The sequence below is a fragment of the Schistocerca gregaria genome, chromosome 4 (genome assembly GCF_023897955.1).
Source record: "Schistocerca gregaria isolate iqSchGreg1 chromosome 4, iqSchGreg1.2, whole genome shotgun sequence".
NCBI classification, from domain to species: Eukaryota; Metazoa; Arthropoda; class Insecta; order Orthoptera; family Acrididae; genus Schistocerca; species Schistocerca gregaria.
The window spans coordinates 325,912,447-325,925,913 of record NC_064923.1 but is presented as its reverse complement, the minus strand read 5'-3'; the positions used below and the strand labels follow the sequence as shown (position 1 = coordinate 325,925,913).

The 13,467-nt window shown below is 36.8% G+C and overlaps 1 protein-coding gene across 7 annotated transcripts in view; it reads left to right on the top strand.

Moving 5' to 3' along the window:
* LOC126365733 (multiple PDZ domain protein) overlaps positions 1 to 13,467 on the top strand; it is a 2,074,088-nt gene that overhangs the window by 952,632 nt on the left and 1,107,989 nt on the right. For all 7 annotated transcript variants that reach the window (XM_050008182.1, XM_050008180.1, XM_050008184.1 and 4 more), the window contains one exon: positions 9,435 to 9,539. In XM_050008182.1, coding sequence (XP_049864139.1) covers positions 9,435 to 9,539 — 105 coding nt within the window. The remainder of the gene's footprint in view (positions 1 to 9,434; positions 9,540 to 13,467) is intronic.

Here is a 13,467-nt window from a genome sequence, read left to right as displayed (position 1 = left end):
TTCCATTCTTCTGTATAATATTCTTGTCAGAAACTTGGGTGCATGCGCTGTTAAGCAGATTATGTGATGGCTGTAACATTTACCTGCCCTTGTTATCTTCAGGATTATGTGGATATTTTTCCAGAGTCCAACAGTATGTCAGCAGGCTTGTAAATTCTACATATTAACTGGAATAGTCCTTTGGTTACCAGTTTCCCCAGTGATTTAAGAAATTCCAAAGGAATGTTATCATTCATTCCTGTCTTACTTGATGGCGTTTCTGATGAAGCGCTATTAAACTCTGCCCCTAAATGTTGGATTCCCTGTATCTTCTTTGTCAAATCACAGTTCATACAGTCATTTCATCAAACAAATCTCCCCCTGTAGAGACCTTCAGTGTAAATTTTTGACCTATCCACTCTCTCTCTGTACTTAACATTGGAATTCCTATTGCACTCTTAATGCTGACACCCTTCCTTTCAATTTCACCAGAGGTTGTTTTGACTTTCCTATTGCTCAATAAGTCCTCCTGATGTCATTTTTTATACATTTTGTCTGCAGCCATTTTGTCTTGCCTTGCCTGCTCATCCTGTTTATTTCCTGTGTTAAATGAGGTCATAGAAGAGGCCAGACAACTTAAAAAAATAATAATTCAATAGGTTGAAAAGGTGGTTTGCTATTTGGGGAGCAAAATAACTGATGATGGTCGAAGTAGAGAGGATATAAAATGTAGACTGGCAATGGCAAGGAAAGCGTTTCTGAAGAAAAGAAATTTGTTAACATCGAGTATAGATTTAAGAGTCAGGAAGTCTTTTCTGAAAGTGTTTGTATGGAGTGTAGCCATATATGGAAATGAAATGTGGACGATAAATAGTTTGGACAAGAAGAGAATAGAAGCTTTCGAAATGTGGTGCTACAGAAGAATGCTGAAGATAGATGGGTAGATCACATAACTAATGAGGAAGTATTGAATAGGATTGGGGAGAAGAGAAGTTTGTGGCACAACTTGACTAGAAGAAGGGATCGGTTGGTAGGACATCCATGACAGCAGTCCACTTCTTCCTGGTCTTGAGTCACAGCAGTAACTAAATCAGCATCAGTAAGGTTCTCCAAACATGCCCCATCTGCTGCCATCCACTCATCTATGTCTCCTTTAATAGCTTCTTCACATCCAGGAATTGTCTGTATCATTTGTAGTAGATTTTCCTCTTCATTCTCAGCTAGGTTTTCCTGAAATTCAAGAGGTGTCCACCATTTTCTCAGAGTATTTTCTGAAATATTCTGCCATGCCTCAGCAGCCCAATTAACAACATCCTTCACATTGGTCTTTTTTATTTTGTCCACTAAAGGTATGCTATAATCTTGGATCAGCATTCTTAAAAATCAGTTTTAATGTTTGCAGTGCGCCCTGGTCCATCAGCTGTAGAAGTGATGTATCATTCAGTGGAAAAAACTTTGCCACAATTTCTCCATCACATAATTTCTCAGTGCTAGGGTGAGATGACGCGTTATCAATCTAAAGGATTGCATGTGCAGACAAATGATTTTCCTTAGATAACCATCGAACAGAGGGAACAAACTGACCATGAAACCATACTTCTAACAGCTTACCATCCATCCATGCTTTTTTCTGGTTGCGATAATATACGGACAGGGACTTCATGTTGCAGTTTTTAAAAGCTCTGGGCCTAGCAGATTTGCCGATCAGCATTAAAGGCAGCTTGTGATTACCAGCAGCTTTGCTGTACACTAATAAAGTCACATGATCTTTGCACATTTTAAGACCAGGAGCATGGTCTTCTGCTTTTGATGCCATGCTTTTTGTTGGCAATGCCCTAAAATTAAGGCCAGTCTTGTCAGCATTATAAATTTGTTGGGAAGAGTACTTTCCCTCTCTTATCATTTTTTCAAACTCGCCCAAGTATTCCTTCGCTACATGATGGTTAGAAGAAAGCTTGTCTCCAGTAATTGTTAGCTGACAGATTCCATGACTTTTTTGAATCTGCCTAACCAACCCGTACTCGCACTAAAAGACTTATCACCTTTCATTAACTTGTTGAGGTAAACGCCTTCTCCCGAACCAGTGCTCCACTCAGAGAAGTTCCCCTTTCTACTTCTGCATAAACCAAAGGAAAAGAGCTTCATCCACTTTATTGTACTTGGACTGTTTCAAAGTCTGCCTAATTTTGAGTGTTTTTCCTGAAGATGTTGGACAGGACTGTTCAAGCTTCACTCAGTTCTTCTTCCAATCACAGATGGTTGACAGTTTAGATACATTCTCACCATTGTCTATCTGCTTAAAAGCATTCAGTTTTTCTTTGAGAGTTAATGCTGTATGTTTCTGTTTACTCACTATGAAAATATGTACACCACTACACTTGAACAAATACACTACAACTGTTACGTGTGCCAGTGATTGATAGCTAACATAACCAGATGCTTTGTGAGCTAACTGGCAGTGCACTGACCTCAGACATTACAGAGGTCTCCACAATGTATAACAACAAAAGCAGGGAGTGAGAGTGAGCCATTGTTCCCACACTTGTCCCCAATTGTTACCATGGTGGACCTATTTATCTGCATGGTATACTTTATTCTAGAAACTCTTCACCGTAACTCCGGCTAATCTGAACAAATAGGTAATCCGAACAAGATCCGGTCTCAATTAGTTCGGATTAATGGGACTGTACTGTAATCATGTTAATGTTCAGCATTTAACACTTTGACAGTTTTATAAGCATTTAAACAAGCTCTGTACCATTTACATGCAAAGCTACTAATGCAATATTTTTCACTAAAGTAATTAACAGAAGTTTTCTAGTTACCGCAGTGTGTGTGTGCCCTTCCTTGAACATAATAGTAGCTGATTGGGGCAAACATTTGGAGTTATCATTAATGTCCCTTACTGGGGCTTTGTAGAAATTGGTAACGTTATCAGGAGATACCAGTTTGAGGCTTGCTTTATGTTTGCTTCATGTACAAATACAGATGTAATACAAAAGTTGGAAAGATTAGAAAATGTTCCTTTTTTGTGAAATTACAATTTAAATTTACATGAAGCATGTTTGACACATGTTCATATTGTGAAAGGAATCTTCACTGATTGAATAGAAACGCTTTATAAAGCTATTCTAAGAGAACTGCATATAGGAAAATTATTAGAAGACCTACAATATTTGCATTAAACTTGCAGAAATATTTGAAATGGATGTTTCACTTTATAACAAAATATACATTGTAATGGAGCTTCTAGCACTTTCTTTATTGTTCACAACATCCTTTTTCATTAGTTCTGCAAGGTGTACTAGAGAGCATCTGTCAAAACTGTAAAGTGGGAGAGAGGTGTGGCAAATGAAGCTGTGAGGGGGTCATGAAATCATGAATGGTGTGGAAATTGCTGTCAGTAGACAATTTTCCATTATAGTGTTAAGTAATTAATAAAATATGGACTTCCTTAGTAGAAAGCACTCATATTGATAGTGTACAAAGAGTAATGCATGTGGGTTTTAAAATCGTTGTCTGATCTCTGCTTTCTTGTGCTTTTATGTGAATTATGAGAGAATTTATCCACATTATTGAACTTACTATCGTTTTTATGCAGACTGTTACTGATGGTGATTGATGTGGGTGTGGACATTACTGCCACCACATTGTACTGTGACTTAAATTAATAAATTATCTGTTGGAATCCATGTACATTTGACTTCATAGTTGATTTTGAATAAACTCTGTCACTAATACATGTATTAAAGATTTATTTGGGAGATTAGATTCTCACTTATATGATTTAAAGAATCTGCAGTCTGTAGCTCAAAGCCTGATTCAGAGATTGGTATTTTAATCATAATTTATGCAATAATTGTAATTTCCATTTTTGCTTTTTTAGTTTCCATTTAACCTTAGCTCCTCTGTTATCAAAGAAAAGTATTATTTTTCTGTACTTCTTATATTTTTACATAATTAAATAATATTAGAGTAATTTATATCATGAAAGACAAGGGATGACCTTTGGGTTCCATGGCTGCTCATACCCTTTCAAAATGATAGCTATACCAAGACAGCAGAAGAAATAATGCACTGGCGTTAAGCTAGTCTGGAAGAATTCTTTAGCTGCTTAATCACCATGGATGAGTGTTGGGTGTAACACTATGATCCTGAAACAAAGGAGCAAATAAGTGGATTTACCGCCAATATCACGGGGCAAGGTGATGTCGAATGATTTTATCATGATTGCCATGGTGTGGTGCTAACAGATTATGCTTGAAGGGCAAACCATCACAGGAGTATAATACCAATATCTCCTGACAAAATTGTAGGAAGCTGTGAAGATAAAGCTCATGGGAAGCTGTGAAGACAAAGCTCATGGGAAGCTGTTCAAGGGGCATTTTTTGCTTCATAACAATACACTAGCTCGCACATGCTGCTTCTTTGGACTGTCGAATTTTGTTTGGCCCTCCATATTTTCCTGACATGGAACTTGGTGACTTGCTCTTCTTTTCTGGGATGATGAAACCACAGTATGTTTTGCATTTTCAGGATAATGATTTTTGAGGTGGAAGGTTTGCTGAGCAGCCAAAATACAGACTTTTAAAACAAAGGTTTCTGTCAAATTATCCATTATTAAGGAAAATGTGTTGTAATAGAGGATGATTATGTAGAGAAAGACTAACATTATCACCAGCTTCCATGGTCACAGTCTTTTTTTTTTTTTTTTTTTTTTTTTTCCCAACGCAATATTTACAACTTTATGTTCTTTATGTTCACCCCTAACAGAGTCCAGATGAAAAGTATCTTCAAAGATGAAACTGAAAGTAAGTAATCATAAAAGAGAGTCACATGTTATTCATTTAATTCTTGTGAAACAGTAAAGCAGGAGAGAGAAATGTCAACTACTCATAATATTTATCTATCTGTTCACTTTGTTTGGTTTAAGTGGAAATAAGGGGAGCAGTTGAAGTGATAAAGTATCTTTATAGAGCTGTAAGTAATAGTTTATGATCATTGTCATGATTATTTTTGTATTTCACAAACATCTTTATCTATAGTTTCATTTTGCATAAATTGTACCGCTCTTATATATCATTCTCTTCTCTGTTATGCTAGAAGACGTACACAAAGATAATAATACTTTTTTGTTAGTTTGTATTGTGTTGAAATACATCTATCACTAAAGTGTAGTATGTAATTCTTCACGTGTATCCACTGATCTGCTGACACCTTGAGGTGTCTGGTGTTCTGCCAGATATCAGTGTCGTCCATCCAAAAAGTTTTGACTACGTGATATGTCTGAATCAGGTACTATTTGTGACTGCTTGTCGAGTAGAATGGGCCCAGTAGTTAAATTTACTGCATTTCCCCTCCATGGTCAATTCTAGATGCTTTGTCTGTGGTCCATTCCCCCTATAAATGTACCGAGATTTTCCACCTTTTGTATGGTCCACCTGGCTGTGAACTCAAATTCAGATTTTAGTCCAATTCTACTTCAGTGTTGGCACACTGGTCCAACAACATAGCGCCATCTTGTGGCCAGATGCACCAGACCAAAGATGGAACCACTCAGTTCATTTTTTGTGGGAACTGACCATATGCAAAGTGTCTAGAACTGACCAAGGAAGGGGTTGGGAGTTAAGTATAAATACTGGACTTGTCCCATTTGATCGACTTTTTAAGGTATCATCTGATGAAGACAAGTCACATCATTGAAATGTTGTCCGTGGACATCACTGATATCTGGCAGAGTACCTGGCACGTTAAAATGTCAAAGTGTAGTATGGTTTTTTTGTCAGTGTTATGTATGTATGTATGTATGTATGTATGTATGTATGTATGTATGAGGAACCTCCTTGCCATTACTCTCGTTTTTCAGTTTCTACTTACTTCTTACTGATATAAGTGGCTATCAGATTTCTTTAGTATACTCCTGTAGTTTATTTTAACATTATAGATCTGTGACACAGTCTTCCTGCATTTCCAAATATCAGTCTTTTTGCTTTCATTTGACTGTGCTTATGAGCTACCCTGTTAATCACATCACTGTATTTATTTCTTCCATGCATAATTTTAAGCTGTCTGTTATGAAGAAGCAGAAGAAGCATCTTCCCACCCCCACCCCCCATCCCCCGCTCTCTCTCTCTCTCTCTCTCTCTCTCTCTCTCTCTCTCTCTCTCTCTCTGTCCCTCTATTATCAGTTTCATACACCTGTTTGCCCAGATTGTCCAACATCATTTATTGCTGCAAATAAAATACCCTTTCCTGCTAAAAATGTACCAGCATTTTAACAACTCTTAATATGCAATGCATCCAAATATAAAATTATCAGTTCCATACATTATAGACTTACAGAAAACATTTTTATGATGAATGCCACAATAATTTATTTGTATATCTATCACTTTGCTCATTAAAGTTTTCATTTTTTTATTGTGATATTGTGGTGAAGTACTTATTAGTTTGAGATGCGAGTTTCTGTTTAGTACCTTCTGTCTAGAGAATATTTCCTAACACATTTGTTTCCGTATATATGAAGATAGTAACTGTTCTTGAAAGAACAGATACCATTGATGACCGTGCAGCTTCTCTAGACTAAATGATAATTAATTGAAACCCTTAGCTGCTGACAGGTGTTATTGATATATCTTGATGGGGACAGCTGAAAATGAGTGCCCTGACATTTGTTTCAGTAATTATAAAATAGATATAATCCTCATATATTGAAGAGCCAAAGAAACTGGTACCTGCCTAATATCGTGTAGGACCCCACGACATGATATGGACTTGAATAATGTCTGAAGTAGTGTTGGAGGGAATTGACACTATGAGTCCTGCAGGGGTGCTCATAAATCCATAAGAGTACAAGGGGATGGAGATCTTTTCTGGACAGCACTTTTCAAGGCATCCCAGATATACTCAATGTTCATGTCCGGGAAGTGTGGCGGCCAGCTGTAGTATTTAAACTCAGAAGAGTGTTTCTGGAGCCACTTTGTAGCAACTCTGGACATATGGGGTGCCGTGTTGTCCTGCTGGAATTGCCCAAGTCCTTCAGAATGCACAATGAGCATGAATGGATGTAAGTGATCAGACAGTATGTTTACATACATGACACCTGTCACAGTCATATCTAGATGTATCAGGGGTACCATATTACTCCAACTGCACATTCCCCACACCATAACAGAGTCTCCACCAGCTATCATCAGTCCCATGCTGACATGCAGGGTACATTGATTCATGAGGTTCCATACCCGTACACGTCCACCCGATCAATACAATTTGAAATGAGATTCAGCCAACCAAGCAACATGTTTCCAGTCATCAACAGTCCATTGTTTGTGCTGGCAGGCCCAAGTGAGATATAAATCTTTGTATTATGCAGTCAGCAAGAGTACACAAGTCACGAGTGGGCCTTCTGATCTGAAAGCCCATATCAATGCTGTTTCTTTGAATGGTTCAAATGCTGACAGTGATGGCCCAGCATTGAAATCTGCAGCAATTTGCAGAAGGGTTGCACATCTGTCATCCTGAATGATTCTATTCAGTCATCATTGGTCCCGTTCTTGCAGGATCTTTTTCTGGCAGGAGTGATGTTGGAGATTTGATGTTTTACCAGGTTTCTGATATTCACAGTACACTCATGAAATGGTCATAAGAAAAAATCCCTGCTTCATCACTACCTTGGAGGTGCTATGTGCCATCGCACATGCGCTGACTATTATGTCATTTACAAACTCACTTAAATCTTGATAACCTGCCATTTTAGCAGCAGTAACCGATCTAACAACTGTGTCAGACACTTGTTGTCTTATACAGGCATTTCTGACCACAGCACCATCTTCTGCCCGTTCACATATCTCTGTATACCAGTGTTTTTGGCACTTCATTGTATATGGTGTTACCTGTGTTGTAAAACATTTTGGTGCACTGTTTAGATAAATTAACCTTTCTGTTCATCTTATCATATCAGTGAAATGTTTTTATCTGCTAATCTCTTACCAGACATAGATTTCCAGATGCCATCAAATATGATGAAATTTTATGGTTGTACAGCACCTCGACAGGGTGCAAGTAACTCATTCAGGCCCTCAAGTGTAGCTGCTGTTTGGAGTGATATTTGCAGCTGTTGAAGGATGCACATCATAGAATTCACAGTGTAAACTTGGTGATCAAAGAAGTTGCAAAGTGATTCTGCAGACTTCGGACTTGTTGGGGTGTGGGGGAGGGGGGCAGAGGAGGAAGAGGAGAGGAAACATTTTAAAATCTTGGTCATACTCTACTATACAATGGAACTTTTAGCCATATAGCAGTGCACATTATATTGCTGATACCTGAGTAACAACTTCTCTGCGTTCATATTTTCTACTGTCTTCATAGCATTATTTACCATTTGCCCTTTACTTCCTATCAAAGAACTAGGAAAATATGTGTGGCTCGATACTTCATATAGAGATGTGTTCTATATAGCTCGGATTTTAATTTTACTTGACTACTACTAATTGTACATAATATTTTTTTTTATCTTTTACTACATTAAAATGAATATTAATGTTGAAATGCACGAAAAGAGTCATCTTTTGCTTTCTGATAGTGTAATGGTACCTGTAATGGAAGGAGTGAAGGTAACAACCCCCTCTATAGCTGAGACCTTGATTTGTTGATAGCACAAGCTGCATTTCCAGCACAGTATGGTTGCCTGTGACTTAGTAACCATGCAGGTGTATGTGTATTCTAGAAGAATTCTCCCAAAGACACAGCAGTCTCCTTAGCACTGTTTATGTGTGTATTGACTACTCAAAATCTCACCTATACAGTGAGTTGTTTCCTGTCCCTCCTCCCCCCCCCCCCCCCCCACCTATTTTTATTATTTGTATTATACAAAAGCTCTTTACTGTAGTGGTATCTTAATAGGTGCACAAGATTTTGTGGCAGCACAGGCTTAAAATTTTTCATTTCATAACCAATGTAGTGCTTCTTATCAACCATCACAATTAATGTTAACTACTGTGGGTGTAAAATTTCTCCCACATCTCAGCTGCCATTGCGTCATACTATTTTCATATTTGGTTCTTGTCTCCCTAGAGTTAATTCATACAGTTTTCTAGTAAACAAATTAAGGGAGGAATATTAATGTTCAGTTAGTTAGCAAGCAAAATAAAAAAAAAAGTTTATGTGCCACTTACGTATTTAGGTATGGCAGATAAGGAGAGAAATCATTGTGTATTTTGTATACGTTGTCTTCCAAGGGCAATTATCCAGGAAAAACAGCAATAATTGAAACTTCTGTCAGCAAATATAGAGCAACAACATTTTTAAAAAGGAAAAAACTTCATACATGATCAATGTACCCACTTAACACTGCATTTTTTTGTTTTTCTTTTTTTTTAATTTCTTGTGAATTTATGTACACTTTTAGAAATTTTAACTTGAGTGTTTGAGTCAGAACCTCATTTCATAATTTTCAGTGTGACCTACATTCCTGGTGAAGCTGCCACAGCCTATAGAAAATCATTGCTGCAAACTGAAGTGAGCACCGTTCCCATCAAACACATTACACAGATATCCCCCAGGTATGTATTGCCAAAAAGAATTCAGATACCCTTCTAAATGTTTCAGTTATAATCTGCTTTTGTGTGGGTGACATAATTTCCAGAATTGGAACACTTGTTATCACTGTGCATTTAGTTTATGGTGGAGTATTTACATAACAGTATGTGACAGTGTTTCACAAGGAGCTTTAGCTGTTATTAATCACATTCTGACAAAAATAGTTTCGTTCTTACACACTCCATATTAGTAAATGTATTCATATGTTTCCTAGTGCATTAATAACTGTGTGTATGTATTTTGCAATGAAAATCAAAAAAATTTTATTATGTCAAGAGATGTTTCTTGTGAGTTTTATTTTAAAATTACTTCATGTTAGAAATTTCTTTTGCACCCTAGAAATGATATTAGTAAAAATTATCCATTACAGCAAATACTTGCAGTTAGAAAACAGTTCATATGGTTATAAATTGCTATAAATAATTACTCAAAATTACTTCAGTTAGTATTTCAAGTTCTGTCTACAACACTTGTGTCCTCTTTTTAAATATTCTTAGAGGTTTGTGGAGATTTAAGTAAAGTTTCTTGTAGAAAAATAAAACTTAAATAACAGTTTAGAAGCATTCACTTCATTGGTTTCTGTATGTGACTCATTTTGACCTGTTCTGTTAGTTCTGAACCTTTCTTGCCAATTAAAGTTGTGTGCTAGATCTGATCTTGACCTCAGAAGCCAGCAAGATTCCAGATTAAGTGCTGGTCTAGTTCATACCAGAAAGTTTCAAAGTGATGCACAGTCTGCTACATCAAGAAAGATTCATTCTATTTTTGTCACGTTATGTCAGGATGAGTCACTGCAATCCAGGGCTGTTTGATTGTGACATGCTTTCCAGCTTTTGTATTATTGAATATCAAGACACTGAGTTCTCACAACCAAGTTTTTTTATTGTTGCCACTATTCTCTGTTTATTGCTATATTTTTCCAGTTGCTGGCATAGCCCACCTTTACTACCATTGAAGGGGCAAACTTACCAAAGTACTGTCAGTTTATTAACTTGCCAAGAGAGTGTTGTTTGGCATTGTGGCAATTCTATGTGGCTTTACACAGTAATACACCCTGTCTTTGATCAGATTTTATGCACAAATAAGTATCTATCATCACACATTTAAAAATAGCTGCACACAGTACTCAGAGCTGGTAATGGGCTCACTTGTATCTAAATAATTTCTCTCTTGGTTATGTTTTTATTACTAGCAATTCTCCTTCTTTCACAAGTACTGTGCAGTTACGAACTACAGAATGATAACACAAAAACTGTACTTTTTTAAAGTAAATCACTAGTAGAGAAGTTTTTTTTTATTTCATCCATTTTTCTTTGTTTCTGAAATGCTGCCACTTCTTTCCTTTATAACACACAAATAATGTATTTGGTTATCATCTCCTTAATATATAGAAGAGAAATGCCTTAACTTGATTGAAAAATTTGTTTTATTAGCTGTTTAGGAGTTGTTTGTTTTGAGAAGACCATGAGCCGTACAAAATAACAAATGTGTTTTACTTTGATAGCTTCTACCATTTATTTCTCCCATGTGGCCCATAAACATGTAAACTTACCAAGCAGTTTTTGTTTGGAGAATTGAACCTTTATTCTGACTTGAAAAACTCATGTGTAGTGAGTCATACTTACAAATCAGGAGAATATCATAGTAGATTGGGCATAATTTGAATTTGTGTTTGTTGGTGCTACTGCAATTGATCAGATCTTCTGTTAGTGAGGTATTTCTCCTTTCACAAAAATGGAAATACAGAGTTCCAAAATGCAGTTCATAGTGTGAAGCACCAGTATCATACTGACCACTGTCACCCATTCACTACAAAATGCTGCTCTCCTTAAAGCCTTGGCCTCTTAGGTAAATTGGCCTATTTCCTCTAAACCACAACTGCTTAATGCAAATACTGTTGTTGTTGTCTCGACATCATGACAGCATCCTGTCGACCTTGTTGTGAAAGAATTTTTAAAGTCCCAGAAAATGTCTCCAAAACATACTGTTGTGCATATATTTGATGCAGCAGAATTCTCCCTTACAGTAATGATATCCTTTGCCGTTGTTTCCTACAGCACAGAGCTGTACATATGTGGAACAAAGTCATTTTGTGTTATACTTTCAGCAAATTACAAGAGGCAAAAACTAATTACCTTGGTTCTCCATGAGCAAGTGCTGATAATGTAGAAACATAGCATTTGCAAACTTGATTTCCGCAGTTTACTATAAATCTGGACCATACATTTATTTATTTGGGGAGGGGTAGAAGGGGGAGAGAGTTGTGTGTCCAACATTTGCCACTTGTATTTCAGCTCAAAGCTTGTGTCTTCAGTTATCATCTGTGCTAATGAATATATTTCATATGTAACTGAAAATTTGCTGCAGAAAATATAATTAACTTTCAGTTACATATTTTGGTACTTTCAACATTAAGGAGACAGTTATCACACCATTAGTTTGTGACAATTTCTTTTATGTTAATGTGACATTCAGAGACAATGTCTTTTGTTGTTGATGATGATGCAGCTCTCCATAGTATTCTCTTCTATACAAGCCTCTTCATCTCTGAGTAACAACTGTGACCTGCAATTATTGTATCTGCTTGCTGTATTCAAGCCTGGGTTTCCCTCTACAATCTTGCCCCCCCCCCCCCCCTCCTCCTTTCCACAGTTCCCTCCATTACCAAATGTACTACCCTTTGATGCCTCAGGATGTGTCCTCACAATCAGTTCCTTCTTTTAGTCAAGTTGTACCATAATTTTTTTTCCAGTTTGATTTAGTATCTTTTCTGTGGTTATTTGAACTACCCATCTAATATATAGCATTTATTCTGTGTCACCACATTGCAAGAGCTTCTACTTTCTTGTCTAAACAGCTTATTGTCCATGTTTCACACTCCAAATACCTTCAGAGAAGACATCACAACACTTAAATTTATTTTAGATGTTAACAATTTTCTCTGTTTCAGAAGTACTTTTCTTGATATAGCCAGTCTGCATTTAACTTCTTCTTTACTTTGATCATCACCAGTTATTTTGCTCCCAAACAGCAAAAATTGTCTTCTATATTTAGTGCCTCATTACCTACTCATATTGCCTAAGCATTGTCTGACTTAATCCATTTACATTCCATAAATCTGGTTTTACTTTTCTTGATATTCATTTTATAATATCTTTTTAAGACTGTCAATTTTGTGCAGCTGCTCTTCCAAGTCTTTTGCCATCTTTGACAGAATTACAGTGTCATCAGCAAATCTAAAAGTTTTTATGTCTGCTCCCTGAACCCAAATTTCTTTTCCAAATTTCTCCTTGGTTTCCTTCACTGATTGCTCAGTGTATAGGCTGAGTAACAATGGGGATAGGCTATGACCCTGTCTCACTCCTTTCTCAATCACTACTACCTTTTCATAACCGTCTTCCCTGATAACTGTAATCTGGTTTGTGTACAAGTTGTAAATCACCTTTTGCTCCCTGTATTTTATCCCTAGTACCTTCAGAATTTCAAAGAGTGTATTCCAGTCAAAATGGTCAAAAGCTTTCTCTCAATCTATAAACACATCAAACATAGGTTTCTCTTTCTTGAACCTATCTCCTAACTCTTAAGGTGAGTATTGCCTCAAATGTCCCTACATTTCTCTGGAATTAAAACTTGTCATCCTCAAGGTAGGCTTCTACCAGCTTTTCCCATTCTTCTGTCACTAATTGTTGTTGGTATTTTCCAACTGTGACTTATTAAACTTATAGCTGTGTAATACTGACACTTCTCAGTGCCTGATTTCTTTGGAACTGGAACTATTACATTCCTCTTGAAGTCTGAGGGTACCTTGCATATCACATGTATCTTGCACACTGGGTGGAATAGTTTTGTGGTGGCTTGTTCTTCCAAGCATCTCAGTAGTTCTGAGGCCAA